This window comes from Amphibalanus amphitrite, unplaced genomic scaffold (genome assembly GCF_019059575.1).
Source record: "Amphibalanus amphitrite isolate SeventyFive unplaced genomic scaffold, NRLGWU_Aamphi_draft 000288F_arrow, whole genome shotgun sequence".
Taxonomy (NCBI): domain Eukaryota; kingdom Metazoa; phylum Arthropoda; class Thecostraca; order Balanomorpha; family Balanidae; genus Amphibalanus; species Amphibalanus amphitrite.
Genome location: NW_024881783.1, coordinates 454,729 through 468,854, shown reverse-complemented (window position 1 = coordinate 468,854; position 14,126 = coordinate 454,729). Strand labels below are relative to the sequence as shown.

At 48.7% G+C, this 14,126-nt stretch overlaps 1 protein-coding gene across 1 annotated transcript in view; it reads left to right on the top strand.

Moving 5' to 3' along the window:
* The window catches only part of LOC122387527 (protein unc-79 homolog), a 48,356-nt gene that overhangs the window by 29,168 nt on the left and 5,062 nt on the right, over window positions 1-14,126 (top strand). Inside the window, exons 39-45 of the mRNA XM_043377791.1 lie at window positions 9,924-10,037; window positions 10,308-10,422; window positions 11,618-11,719; window positions 11,964-12,104; window positions 12,757-12,911; window positions 13,205-13,299; window positions 13,716-13,958. Coding sequence (XP_043233726.1) covers window positions 9,924-10,037; window positions 10,308-10,422; window positions 11,618-11,719; window positions 11,964-12,104; window positions 12,757-12,911; window positions 13,205-13,299; window positions 13,716-13,958 — 965 coding nt within the window. The remainder of the gene's footprint in view (window positions 1-9,923; window positions 10,038-10,307; window positions 10,423-11,617; window positions 11,720-11,963; window positions 12,105-12,756; window positions 12,912-13,204; window positions 13,300-13,715; window positions 13,959-14,126) is intronic.

The window sequence follows — 14,126 nt, the reverse complement described above, 5'->3', positions numbered from 1 at the left end:
GCATATCTCAGAGTTTTGATATCGATGACCAAAGGTCAGGTCAATTTTGCGACCTCCCCATTATAAGTCAATGGAAGAAAATTGAAAGGCGCCTCTTTTGGACCAAAGCCATTATAAACACTCCCAAACACTGAATTACAAGAAACTAAGACACATTGAACATGAAAATAGTATCCGAGACCCCTGTTTATGCCCCTGAGGTCATCTCAGGTCACGAATAGTATCTAACAGTTTTTCGCGAATACCTTTTGATAGAGGCATGCTAGAGCGATGAAAACGCTTTGGATGTGTTCAGCTCGACGATACGGATCGACTGATATGCAACATGACCCTTTCCGGTCAGGTCATGTTGGTAAAAGTAAGCTCGTGCAAGGCTTCAGTCAAAAGTTATTGCAGAAACACTTTCCAAAAAAATCGTTTATTTTGGCAGTTTTTGCCCCCTGCAGGCAAAACCGTTGGCGCTAGGTCAAATCTGAGAGAATTATTCAGAAAGGGCGTTAATAGGGCTATCGAAGTCGCTTTTCCGCGGCGCTGTAGCTATATCGGTTCCCGAGTTATGCGTTGGCTTCTTGGAAACTGTCGACATTTGACCTGAAAATCGGCGAAATTTTGCCTTTGACCACTGGTGAGTGGTGACCTGACCTTAAGCCTAACCAAAAAAGTGACCGAAGTGATTTCGTTATTATTTTTGGCGCTCTTTCGAACGCCGCCTTCCGCGAATCGCTACGTGGCCCAGGAGTCGAGTTAGAAGTGGGTGTTCAACACCCCCCCCCCCCCCGCAGGGCGTGGAAATCCAGGACCCCCAGCGGGGCGCGGGTTAAAGCACATTTGGAAAATATAAATATCTTCAATACAATGTACGCTAACCAGTTTTCTCAGTAATTCAGCTAGCAAATATCGTGCTGTGTTGTTTACATCGAGGGTCGAACTTAACCCACGCCGTGCTGGTGGCCTAAGTTTTCCGTGTCGTGCTGGGGGGAGGCGTTTTCACGTCCCCGTCTAACTCGGCTCCTGGGTCAAAGGTCACGTCACCAGAGGTCATCAAAGGTAAAATGTTGCCTATTTCAACATTTTCCCAAACACTCAACGCATAACTCGGGAACCAATAGAGCTACAGCGCCACAGAAAGCGCATTCAACAGCTCTTTCAAAGGCCTTTCCGAGTGTTGTTGTTAGATTTGACCTCAGGTCAAATATAAATCGTGACGTTAGTAACAACGCACGATACGTTAGACGCTGGCAAAACACCAATACGGGCGAGGGTTAAATCATATGTGAACCAACCAGTTTTTGAGTGGTTAACCTAGCAAACATTGTAAATGTGTTCAACAGGATGGTTACAGTGAGGGTTGAACTTGAAAAAGACGGGCCGCCCATTGGACGATGGGACCGCGGCCGGAATTAGCGCGACACTGGTGGATTTGCCGCCCTTTCCCAAACTGAGTTAGACTGTTCCACGTAGTTCAGAAATGTCCAATTCCATGGACCACGAATCTGCAAATATTTTTCGTCCATGGTGTATAGCGTCCGCGCCACATCAGCCCAAATACAAAGTTCTGTGACAAGCATCGTAGACCCGTTTTCGTACGGAGAAAAGTAGCAGCTAATGTAGGTAAGAAAAAATGTATATTAGACGGCTTTATCAATATTTTCGGAGTCTAACCTTTAGACCATGAAACAAGAAATGTTTAGACCATGGGCTTCACGATGGAAAGAAAAACTTATAACGGAATATATAAATACGCTTCAAATGTTAAGTTTGTAGGTGCTTTTAAAATTGTGAGTTAATTTTACTGTTATAAACATTCTAGAATGCCGATATGAAACGTCCCGCTAGGTTGCGCTCTTCTTTTATCAATATGGTCTTTACCGATCAATTGCCTTTCAGAAAATGTATAATTTAGCTGCTTCAGCCTGCTACATCGAAAATGAGGGGCATTTTTGTTTTTACTTCAGGTCGCCGGCGCTGGCCGTGCGCGGTTACCACGAGCCGGCCGGAAGCTGGAAGTAACAGATCCTCCTAGGAGTCGAACAAGGCTGCCAAGTGCCAACTATATTTAAGTTTTGTCCGGAAATATCCGTACCTGCTATCGGAGTGTCTGATACACTTTTCTGACCCTCACTTTATTTGTTATATAGTCCATCAGGCTATCAGATTCCCATCATGGTTTTGGTGGCTACATTATTTGCTTATGGGAATTTCCGTTTCCGTCATGACTTGACCTGGCAGGTGATGCCATCTTATCCCGCGAGCTGCGGGGGGGGGGGCGTTAAACGCCCCCACTTTTTTCGGCGGGCCATAGCATAAAAACGGCGCGCCGCAGGCGCGCCAAATTTTTGATACCTGTAGGGAATTGATTGAAGTTTATTGTGACGAAGTTAAAAAAAAAAATCGGTCGGAATTTTTTTGAAATATCGATGTTTTAGTGACGTCATGATTTCTGAGTTTTCGACCAAAAACGGCATATGTTCAAAAAATCATATAATATCACAGAATAGACATACAGACATGCCATAAACGCCATTAGACTGCCAATACCATGAACAATCAAATGGCTATCTTCGATTTTTGATTATTGCTCCGCATATTCCAAAATCTTGAACTGAATCTTGGCAATTTCTCGTGACTAGGGGAAGTTGGGGCAATGCCGGAGTTGGGGCAAAGCCGAAATTCGAGATATTTCGAAAACCGTAAGACATGGATGCCACCTGTCAGTGATGCTCTGAAGCTTAAGTGACTACAATTATCGCATGTTTGTTACAAGTCGTCATTCGGAATACTTCGACTGTGAGGGCGCCAAGAGCGTTTTCAAGGTACGTTTCCCTTGTACTACATGCGCCTTTGAAGCCGCATTTCTTACTCATTATGCTACCGTTTGTCTGGCCAATTCGGTCAAGTAATCTTTAGCATGTCTTTGCATAAGTGTGCTGCCTATTTGAAATTTATACAGCACGTTGAAAAGTTATGGGCCTGCAAATGAAAGTATGGCAGGCTGGGGTAATGCCGAAAACGTGCGATTACGCACGTGTTAAAAGCACGCTACGTGGACTTTACTGCTGTAGAATAGCAACGCGTATTTTTAGTCACACAAATTACACTTTCAACCGACACAACGGCCTGTTACCTATAAGGAATGATTTACCTGGCATGTTCTTATTATATCACACAATTATAACTTCCAGTGTGCACCGCGTCCTCAAGCTCTTAAAACGCGTGTCAGCTTTGATCAATTCTGGATAAAGTTTGAGATAAAATGGCAAAACATCAATGTCGGCATTCCCCGTAGATCATTTCTCCCATTTTCGGCTTTCCCCGCAGTCCGGGGCAACGCCGAAAAAGTCACTTCTTTGATATTTTTAGTTTGTGCGCTTAACGGTATGCGAATTCATCAAATGCGCCTGGTATGTTTGAAAGGCAAAAGACTGGCCTCTCGAATGACGCCAACAAGAATAGCTTATATTGTCTACCTTGCGTGCTACGGGCGTCAGAAAAAAAGTCTTCGGCGTTCCCCCAACTTCCCCTACTTCACGACCATGATACTTGCATTTCTTAAATTGAACTTTTTGAGCCAAACACGTACAGTGGGTCTATTTAAGATCTCCAGAGCCACCACGTGGCGCTACGGTCGGGGTAGGGCGAGTCCAAATCCCGAGGGAAGTGAGGTCACCGGTCATTGTGGGGGAAGGAGGGAGGGGGAGTGACGCGTTATCACGGCGCATGGGGCGTGCGTAGCGCCGGGAGTGGGCCGCCCAGGGCCGCCCGCCACTGCGCCGAGGCTGAGGGGCAGGGTTGTGCTCGACTCAAAAAAATTTGCCGACTCGACTCATCATTCAACTTCAGAATGCCCTGACTCAACTCTGACTCAAACAAGGAGCTGATTTTTTTCCTTGACTCGACTCATGACTCAAGCGGCTCAATGAAAATATGAGTTGACTCAAACTTGACTCAAATTTTTTGTTGAGTCAAGTGTGTTGACTCAAAATTGACTCAGATAAAAAAGTTGTTGAGCGGGGGGGGGGGTGAAAAAATCCGGCAGCAGGACCAGGCGTAAGTTGTTAAGCGGGGGGAGAATGAAAAACTTATACTATATATTGTTTCTAAAAAGTTGAGTCAGCTGACTCATGTTCCTAAATGTTCTTGACTCAACTCAATGTCAAAAGTTATTTTACTGACTCAACTCTGACTCAACTCAACACCTTAATATTTTTGTCCGACTCAACTCTGACTCAACTCAACAGCTCAACCTTTTATCCGACTCGACTCAAATCTGACTCATTTGAGTCAGAGTTGAGTCAAATTTCTGACTCGACTCATGAGTCAAGCACAACCCTGCTGAGGGGAGGGGATGATGGTTGCGGGTGCGTTCACTCCGGTATGGTGGTATCCTGTTCATGTGGAACCGGCAAGAACGCGACTGAAGGGAATCATTATCTCAAACAAACGGGCAAGCCAGAGGCAGCGTCAGTTCCATCCAGCCAAAATGTTGAACATGGTGATAATTGAAATCTAGGGCGTATTCATAGCATGCAACTTTTCAGTCGATAGTTGCATGATGCTTTTCATGATGCATATGATAAGGCTTTTCTAAACTGTTATTTGAGTTAGATATTTTTCATTTGGCACGTTCAGTTTTGGTGGGTTTTATCGGGTCGATAATTTTGACTTTTGGGGAGGATATTGGGGAAAGATATTGGGGAAAGATGTCATCTTGCTTAGCTGTGTTGCAGTAGAAGGAAAGGTTTTGGTTGTGTCTAGATAAAACCAGACCCGGGAGTGGGACTCGAACTCACGACATAGCGTTCAGCTCACAGGTTACCCAACCTCAACGCTACGAGCACCTATCGCCCTGCGCAGCTTGCTCAGTGTTTCGGCTAAAGTTTGGCCAAAGTGTCTGACGTCTGCCAATGTCACGAGGCGAAACCCCAAGGTAAATGTCCGTCCCGGACTCCCGGTAGCTCGGTCGGTAGAGCGTTGGACTCCATGTGCCATGTGGTGAAGGCGCACGCCCGCTTGCAAAAGTCCGGGTTCGAAACACGACGTGTGCTTGACGTTTTTTAGCCTCCTGACGGGTATGGTTGTGGTTGGTGGCAGGCCGCTGCCAGGCGAAGTCAGCGAGGGGACCGGCCGTGCGCGGCTATGTGCGCACGTTAAAATTTGGACTCTAAACCATAGACCATTTTGCCATAGACTAAACCTCAAAACCATAGTCTACAATAGACCAGGAATTGCTTGATCGGAGGGTAGATGGCAGGTTTCAACGCTTAACAAGCTCAGCTTAGCGGGGACTCTGTCCTTGTGATTCCTTCCATTCAAAAGGTTCGGGCCAAATTTATATTAAAAAAGGGGGAGCCGAACCAGGTTGAGCCGAGTTGAACCAGGCTGGACCGGGGTCATACATGCAATCATGGTCAGACAAAACAGAAGTTAATTTCGGGTCAAATATTTTATTAACTGATCTTATTGTTTTTTAGCTTACACGTAAAATAACTTTTAGCTTTTTATAACTCGAGACTTCATGCACAGAAAGGTGGCGTTCGTCCACTTTTCCTCATCGTCTCTTAGCGACTTGATTTCATGTGGTGGCGGAACGGGGGGGGGGCATCGGGGCACCGTGCCCGCATTTTAACATTAGCCCTATGGGAGTTGCATGGAAAGAATGGGACCCCAGAAGTCGGCAGTGCCCCCACTTCATTAAAGGTGTTCCGCTGCCACTGCTTGATTTGACCCTAAAGGCGTCTTACCAGCAAAAAAATCACCTGCGTTATACCTAAATACTTGCCCAAGGGCGCTCTACGCAAGAAACGCCAGCCGGTCAAAAAACTGGCGAACGAGTACGATCTCTCTAGTGCTTGAATTATATTCAATGAAAATTTCAGGAAAAATAAATAATCTTAATCCTTATAGCTAGAGGCGCTCGGAGCATTCGCTAGCATTCCATTGCCAGCTGCATTATCAACGCCACATTTGCATTACTCTGGGTGCATCATAAGTAAGAGTAGGTGAACCGGCCAAAGCAAAACCATGCCTCATTATCCTTTCCTTCCAAGCTGCCAAGCTAACCGGCCGCCCGGCCCACCACCGCGATATGGAACAACACTGGAGTGCGCCATTTGCCTACGGCAGTGCCCTACCGCGCCGAGGCTGTTTGACAGGTCACCCGCACCGTGACCTCGCCACCCGCCCCCTCCCCCCCCCCTCCCCGCCCACCTCCCCATCGGGCCCAGCTCGGTAGTGACCTCTCCTTGAATTTGACATGGACTCGACTAAGGCTCAACGCCATCTAGTTACGTCTGGAGATCCTAATAAGATCCACTGTACACATATGATAAAATGAATGTCACCATCGTGTTCTACGCCCCAAATAACCCATAAAACATGTGTCACAGGCTGCGAATATCAGTTTTGATTTTCGGGGATATGTGCCCACCCGATTGACCTGACCTTGACCCTGACCTATGCTGGACTGACCCCTACATGAAGCTGACACTCTTGTAGGCCTTATATGATGGATTGTGCACCGTTTTGACAGAGTTTATGACGAGAGGCGCCCATTGCAAAGTCCTGAAGTCCATGCTACTGAAAGCCCGATTTCAGGTGTTTGACCTGACCTTGACCCGACCTGTGACCTCAAAATTCAACTTTAAAGTACTCATCTGAAGCGTCTCGTCGCGTTCTTTCGTTTGCCGTCTCGTGCGTTTCGCTGCGCCTATTGGTTCTCGAGTTATCGGCTGGGGGCATTTAACGCCCCCCCCCCCCCCCAGCAAACGGTGGGTGGCGAAATACCCCAGCAACTGCCGGGTTATCACATGACCGAACCGAGTCAAGGTCAACGCAGGTCAACTGATTAATTAATTAATTAATTAATTAATTAAATTACTAATGATTATTTAATTAAATTTATCAGGAATTGCTTCGAAAGTACACTGACTACCATTTGAATGATTCTATCATCCCTTTCATGTGAAAAGCGGGCACGAAACACGAAAAAGTACCGATGTCGCGCTAATTCTCGCTCCGGTCCCATTGTGCATTGTAAGAAATAGTTTTAGTGTCTATGCTACATATTTTGCGACCGATACCCCCTGAACCCGATTACGACTCGCTGACGAAGTTTTGTAAATACAATTTGAAAGCTCCGACCCGAACGATTTTTTGTGGAGTGAAGCTCTCATTCACTTATTGCATTAACAAACTCCACAGTCCACATCATATCTTTATGTGTAACTAAGCTGTTGGTGGCGGTTAACACCCATTTGGATGTCGGCGGTGACGCCTAATGGTTGAGCTGACCTGGCCCCACCTACCCAAAATGCACGGATGCATCGTCTTTGATCAAAACTAGCACGAAATTGGAAATCAGAACCCCGAAAAAACTCACTAACAACCTCATTTTAAAAAGTTAAAATAGGCCACGATTTTCCTGACTTTTAAGTCATTTACCCGAATTGAAATGCCAACTAATGACCAGCGATCTTAAAATAGGGTACCATCGGCTTCCTTTAGTTACGGTAGGACGTTCATGTTTTCGCGAAGCTATAGTTCGGTTAGGGACTGGACGATTGGGGATCCAACAGAATTCCCCCCCCCCCCAATTATATGCTAGCGGCTGAAAACGCTGTCACGGAAGGGATTTTTCAAAGAGTATACAAACACATAAGTCCTTAATCCTCGCCCGTACTGGTGTTTTGCCAGCCGCGAACGTATATGGGGGGGGGGGGTCCGTTGGAGACATAGTTTGTTACGAGAGACGCCCAGTTCGAGGTTTAAAGTCCATGCTATTAAAAGCCTAATTTCAGGTATTCAAAATAATCTTGAACCGACCTGTGACCTCGGAACTCCACTTGAAGGTACTTATCAGAAGCCTCTCGTAGCGTTATTTTGTTTACTGCCTCGCCCGTTTCGCTGCGCCTCGAGCTATGGGCTATGGGCTATGGGTTCTCGAGCTATGGGCTGGGAAAGTTTACCCCCCTCTCCCACCCCCACCCAGCAAGTGGTGTGTGGCGAAATACTCCAGCAACTGCCGGGTTAACCCTCGCCCGTATTGGTGTTTTGCCAGCCTCGAACGTATAGGGGGGGGGGGGGTCCGTTGGACCGCCCCCCTTGCCGTTTGGCCCCTGATCGAGCTAGAGCTTCGAGAAAAAATTTAAGGTCCTAGGTCATTGGTTGACTTTCCAGGTCAGGTCAATGACCCACTAGTCTGGAAAATCGGGACCTATTAGAACATCGTAAAGTGAGGTTGATGAGGGTTTTTCGGGGTGCTGATCACGAATATCGTGTTAGTTTTGATCACAGATGATGTCTTAATGCATTTAGGCCAGGTCAGGTCAGGTCAGGCCAATCAGTAGACGTCCTGCCAGGTATTCATAGTACGTGTCAGCCGTTACTGACAGCTTCGTAACATGTTACGAAGACACCAAAACAACTTCGTAAATGCTCAAACGGTTGCTTAATTCGAAATCAGCTCCAAAAAGTAGCCTAGAACTCGAAGAAGTGAACCTAGGTCATCAAAGGTCAATGATCTGACCTGACCTTCAGGTGACCTTGACACCCACCGTAATGCATGGGACCAACATCATATCACATGTTTGAACGCTTGAAACCGCAAAAATACTGCAAACGCGCGGCTAATACGAGCCGACATACGCCGAATCGCGATTCCGGCCAAACATGGTCTCGAAAAATAGGCCACAGGTCAAGGTTCATTTGGGACAGGGTCATGAACTTTTAAGGGTAAGTGTACAATTGATTGACTCGACATAACTGAAAGTTTCATCGCGATCAACCGCTTTTTACGCGAGTTATTCGCGAAAAACCATGGGGGTGGGGGTCCGTTCGACCCCCCCCCCCCCCTATACGGGCGAGGGTTAAGTCAGTTAAATTTCTTTCGCAGTTTTCAATTTAATTTACGAATTATGTTCCGGCAGCTATAGTCAAAATGAGCAGAATGCTGCTCAATGTACCAAGCGCAACTTCGTTCTCCGGCCCGCAGAGAGCGGGGGTGTAAGTCAGGCACGGCCTTGGCCGTTTCCTCTGGGGCCGCGCCGTCTGCCGAGGGAGGGGAGACCTTGCCCAGTCTGAGGGAGGGGGACGACGGCGCCACCGGGACGCCCCGTCGCTCCGAGACCGGCGCTCACTGTATAAACAAGCAAAAAACGCTGGCCGTGCAAAGCTTGGCTGTGCTTTGACAGAGGAGGCATCTAGTGGAATATTTCGTAACTACACAAACTTCTAACAAAGATGTCGCTTGAAGCGCGGTTGAGATTGTAGGTTTTGATCCAACTGAAAATTGACATCTCAAGGACGACGAAATGATGTAAATTTATATGAAATGGTTTTGTATGATGCGTACTTTGATTAATGCCAATAATTTTCCACTGCCTTTTTGTGTGAAACGATTTTGTACCTTGCGATTTTGTATGACACGATTTTGTATGCTGCGCTTTTGTATGTTTTGACTGTCCCCTACCCGGCCTGTTTTGTAGGTTTTGCGCGTTGTATGTTACGATTTTGTATGTTTTGATGATTGTATGATAAGATTTTGTATGCTTTGATATGGAGTCATCTCATGCGGGCTGCTCCCGAGGGAGCGCACCCCGTAGCCGGGTGCAGTGAGTACCTTGGGACTGGGTGGCCTGTCCTCTGGACGGGCTCAGCCCCGGTGACTCACTAGGGTGCCTGCCCAGACCAATGTCTCCCCCTATATCCTATCATCCTTCCGGCTCTGAAATGGTCTCATTCGACCGAAAGGGCCTAACCCAACAAAAAAAAAAAAATTGCCCTAGGTAGTGTCCTGTATGATCATAACGCTGTGGAGGTCTGTGAAGAGACCCATGCTGAATTTTACCTCGATGCTGACTCCCTTCTGACCTAGACTAAGATAGGTGGCCTCCAGTGATAACGTTGACCTGTTTGATGGCCCCCAGCGCCCGGCTCGGCGGGACGTCTGATGCTGCAGCTGGGAGCCGAGGGACGTCAGACGCGTGACGTCACTGGCGAGACACTGGCCAATCAGAGCAGCGCCAGCACCGAGGATGACGGTGAGTGTTGTGTGTTATTATTGTGTTTCGCTTCGGAAATGATCCGATTTTTTCTATCGGGCGTTGTGTTTGGTTTTCTGTCAGTAGGCGTTATGTAATATGCATCATTATGGTGTCGTGTCGATTCGATGTTGCTGGCGAATGATACCGATTGATAAGTTATGGACTGGAATGACCTAATGTTACTGTGCGCTACCAACCCTTTTTAGCAGCGATCTCTCGAGACATGACTTGTAAAAACTGTCTGTTGACTGAGGTCATATTTGATAGCGGCCACTCCGGGCGACGAGCCGGCCGTCCACCGGGCCTACATCAAACAGCCCAAGGCCAAGAAGCTCGGTCTGAGCCCCGTGGAGCAGGCGGCGGCCGACAGTCGCACGGCACGGTCAGTGACCACCCGCTCAGCCGTGCTCACATACATATAACCCTTCCTTGAAGGCGTCCAAAGAGCCGGGGAAGCTTGGGTGATTCAAATATTTATGTTCGTGCCGATGCTACCACCGTACCTTTTATTACGAGCGAGCGAGCGCAGCGAGCGAAGTGAGTCTTTTCAATATAACGGAAAAATCTCAGTATGAGCGGCCCGGCCCGGCCCGGCCCGGCCCGGCCTGTAACGCTTTTGAGAGGCTTATATCTCAGCAACCGCTGGACCGATTGGCCTGCGGTCTTTTTTGTTGGGTAGCCCCATCCCTTCTACCCCGTAATTGACTACTTTTGATACATCTCAGTGACCGTCGTGGCACGTGCCACGTGAAAAGTCAAGGGTGTTCAAGCTGTTTTGCAAAAGTAGTGATTTTGAGAGGCTCATATCTCAGCAGCCGCTTGGGCGATTGACTTGCGGTAATTTTTGTAGGGTAGCAGCATCCCTTCTACCCAAAATAGGATAGTCTCGATGCATGTGGGTCACCCCCAGTGCACGTGCAAAATACAACAATAAGAGGTGCCAAATTTGCTCCCATTTCAGTAACTCGGTAATTACTGGGGCGATTTCGCTGAAAGTTGGCATACAGGTAGGCACCCACCAGGCAATGCATTCCCATGTGTTGCGGTTAGGGTACTACTGCACGTGCGCACGTGCAGGGGGCGTTTCCAGATCTCGAGAACGGCTGGGCCGATTGCGCTCAAATTTGGTACACGGTTGGGGACCAGTTAGTAGGGTGCCGTGCAAAAGTCATTTTGGACCCCGTTTGCACGTGCGCACGTGCAGAATGCCGCTTCCAGATCTCAGGAACGGCTGGGCCGATTGCGTTCAAATTTGGCACACCGCTAGCGACCGGTTAGAAGGGTGCTTTGCGCCAGCCCGTTGGAAGCACCTTCTCGCCCTTCCGCACGTGCAGGGCTCACTATCTCGCTCGCTCGTTCTTCGCCCAAAAGGCGTTTTACTGGTATAATTGAGCCCGTTGTAACAGCACATTCACTAAATAGAAGAATAATTGAAGAATTTCTCTTTGACTAACTTTTGTCGACGTGGGGTGGAAAATTATTGGCGATGAGAGGCGATGCCTCTCGGGGGTAGTCACTGGACCCTACAATCATGTCGAGCATGTCATAGTTTACTGTGCCTGTTTCTCGTGTGACAGATGGGCGCGCCGAGATAAGACTGGTGTGGCAGCCGAGGAGAAGCCCATAACCAGCATGAAACAGTGCAGCCTCCGCGTGGGACACGACTGCGTCCTCGAAAGGTAGGTATGCGCTGGATAATTGTTCGCTATAAGTCTGATTATAATGTCCCAGACTAACTGAGTCCTATCACGTAATTTAAAGATGTCTCCGTGTTGTACCCGTATGCCAATGTTCTGCCCGTCGCTCCCACGCTGTCATCTGTTTTACGATTAACTGGTGTGCATGTCTCCGCTTCAAAGACCTCTGGGGTACGCTGACCTCTGGGGCGCCCGTCTCCTCACGCTGACCTCTCTGTCCTCCCAGGTGCCCGGACTGCGGCCAGGTCCGTGAGGACTACACGGAGGAGGAGCTGGGACTGTGCGTGGTCGTACTGGCCACCTTCGTCCACCGGGAGCCGTCCCTGGCCGCCTGCCTGCTGCCCGATATGCTGAGGGCTGTGTCCGGGTGAGAGAGGGGAAGGAGGGAGGGAGGGAGGGAGGGAGGGAGGGAGGGAGGGAGGGAGAGAGAGAGAGAGAGAGAGAGAGAGAGAGAGAGAGAGAGAGAGAGAGAGATAGAGAGAGAGAGAGACAGAGAGACAGAGAGACAGAGAGACAGAGAGACAGAGAGAGAAAGAGAGAGAGAGAGAGCCGTCCCTGGCCGCCTCAATCCATCAGTTTTCCTGTGATATACTCGTTTTACTAGTATAACGTATCTCAAGTAGTTCTAGTCTTCTTCAGTTCGTCAGTTATATCCGCTTTACCAGTACAGCGTTATGGGCGCAAAATGACCACCGCAGTCGACGCGCCCGTAAACCCCAATGAACGAACGAAATGCCTGCTGCCAGACATGCTGAGGGCTGTGTCTGGGTGAGAGAGGGGAAGGATGGAGAGAAAAAGCAATGAGAGAGGGATAGTCCGTATTTGGTTTGTGGACCGAGTTGAGCATGACGCCCTCTGAGGGTTAGTGTTTTGCTCCTATCATACTGCGACCAATTGGCTTGCTCCAAAGGTACAGATTTAAGAGTTTGATATCGTGTCGAACTCGGGGCTCTGCTGTTATATGGCGGCCGATCGACTTTTTCTCATGTGTACCGGGTGCGTGTGTCTGCCGGTTTCAGTCTGGCGGCCCGTCAGCGCTACCCGTGGCAGTCAGAGTCCAGTTACAGCCTACCCGGCTCGGTGAACAGCGTGTGCCGCCAGTTCCTGCGCTGTGTGCTCCACAGGCTGGCCGCACACAACATGTTCTTCAAACTGTTCCAGACGGATATGGACGGTAAGCGGTCATGGAGTGTAGGGGATGGGACGGGTGATTTATTAATTCTCCGTGAAGACTGAGGAGTACTGAGACCCGGGGCTACATTGTCAAATAGCTAGTTCCTGTTTTTGCTGTCGATCATTGACAAAACAACAGTCAAACAACTAAAACTGCGTTTACGTTGATCTCGCCCTTTGTAGGATCGCCTACATAGGGCAGTGACTTGCTTAATATTCTACTTACAATGGCTCATTGCTATTTCCAGTTACTCCTTTGTTTACATGCTGTTGACTATTTGTATCCGTTTTCAGTGGACAGCACGCACGCGTTTTTCCGGACGCTGGCGCAGGCTCTGGCCGACTTTGCCGAGCTGAACACGGCTGCCCCGCTACACCATCTACTCGAGGTGAGTCCGGCGAACGCCAGCTCACCCTCTCCACCCTGGGTGCCTCGGGCAAAGTTCATAACTGTCGCTCAACTGCGCGAATCTCCGTGTTACACTCTGTCGCTTTTGGTGTGGAGTGGCAGTTATACTGTGCCGCAGTGCATCTGTGTGTTGCGGTACAGTCTAACTTCCAGTTCCGCTCCCGCCCGCTAGAATGTGCGCTGGATAATTCCATACTAAGCTAACACGTTCGCGTGTCGTATTCCTAGTTTTGCCTTTCTTATTGTTCTTGTTAAAGCAGGCGTATTGGTCCTTGGTGGTAGACGACACGATTTACCGCACTTAACTGCGCCGCAGTCCTCTGCATTTGAAAATGTATCAATAAAGTTACCAAATGTGATCCGACCTGTGACACCGCCGTCTCTCCGTGCCCCCAGTACCTGAACCGGCAGCGAACGGCACCGTGTCTGGACGAGATGCCGACCATACTCTACAACATGTCCGTGTACCTGGAGTGCGTGCCGCTGGAGGCCGGCGGCAACCTGTACGGCCCGCTGGTATCGCAGCTGGACGCCCTGCTGCACCGGCTGCTGCCCTGCCTGGCTGCGCTGCCTGAACTGGACTCTCTCCTGGCCATCATGTGCTCCGTCCTCAAAATACCCAACGTCAACATGTATAAGGTGGGAAATGGAAGCACGGAATTGGCGGTGTGGCGCATTGGGCTCTGTTTCACGGCACGGGAATTGGTAGTGGCAGATGAAAATTTTCATATGGACACAAATACACGATTTCGTATAGAGACGAGCTACTTTAGTCGATTTACAATGCAATACCTTTATTTCCTCGTT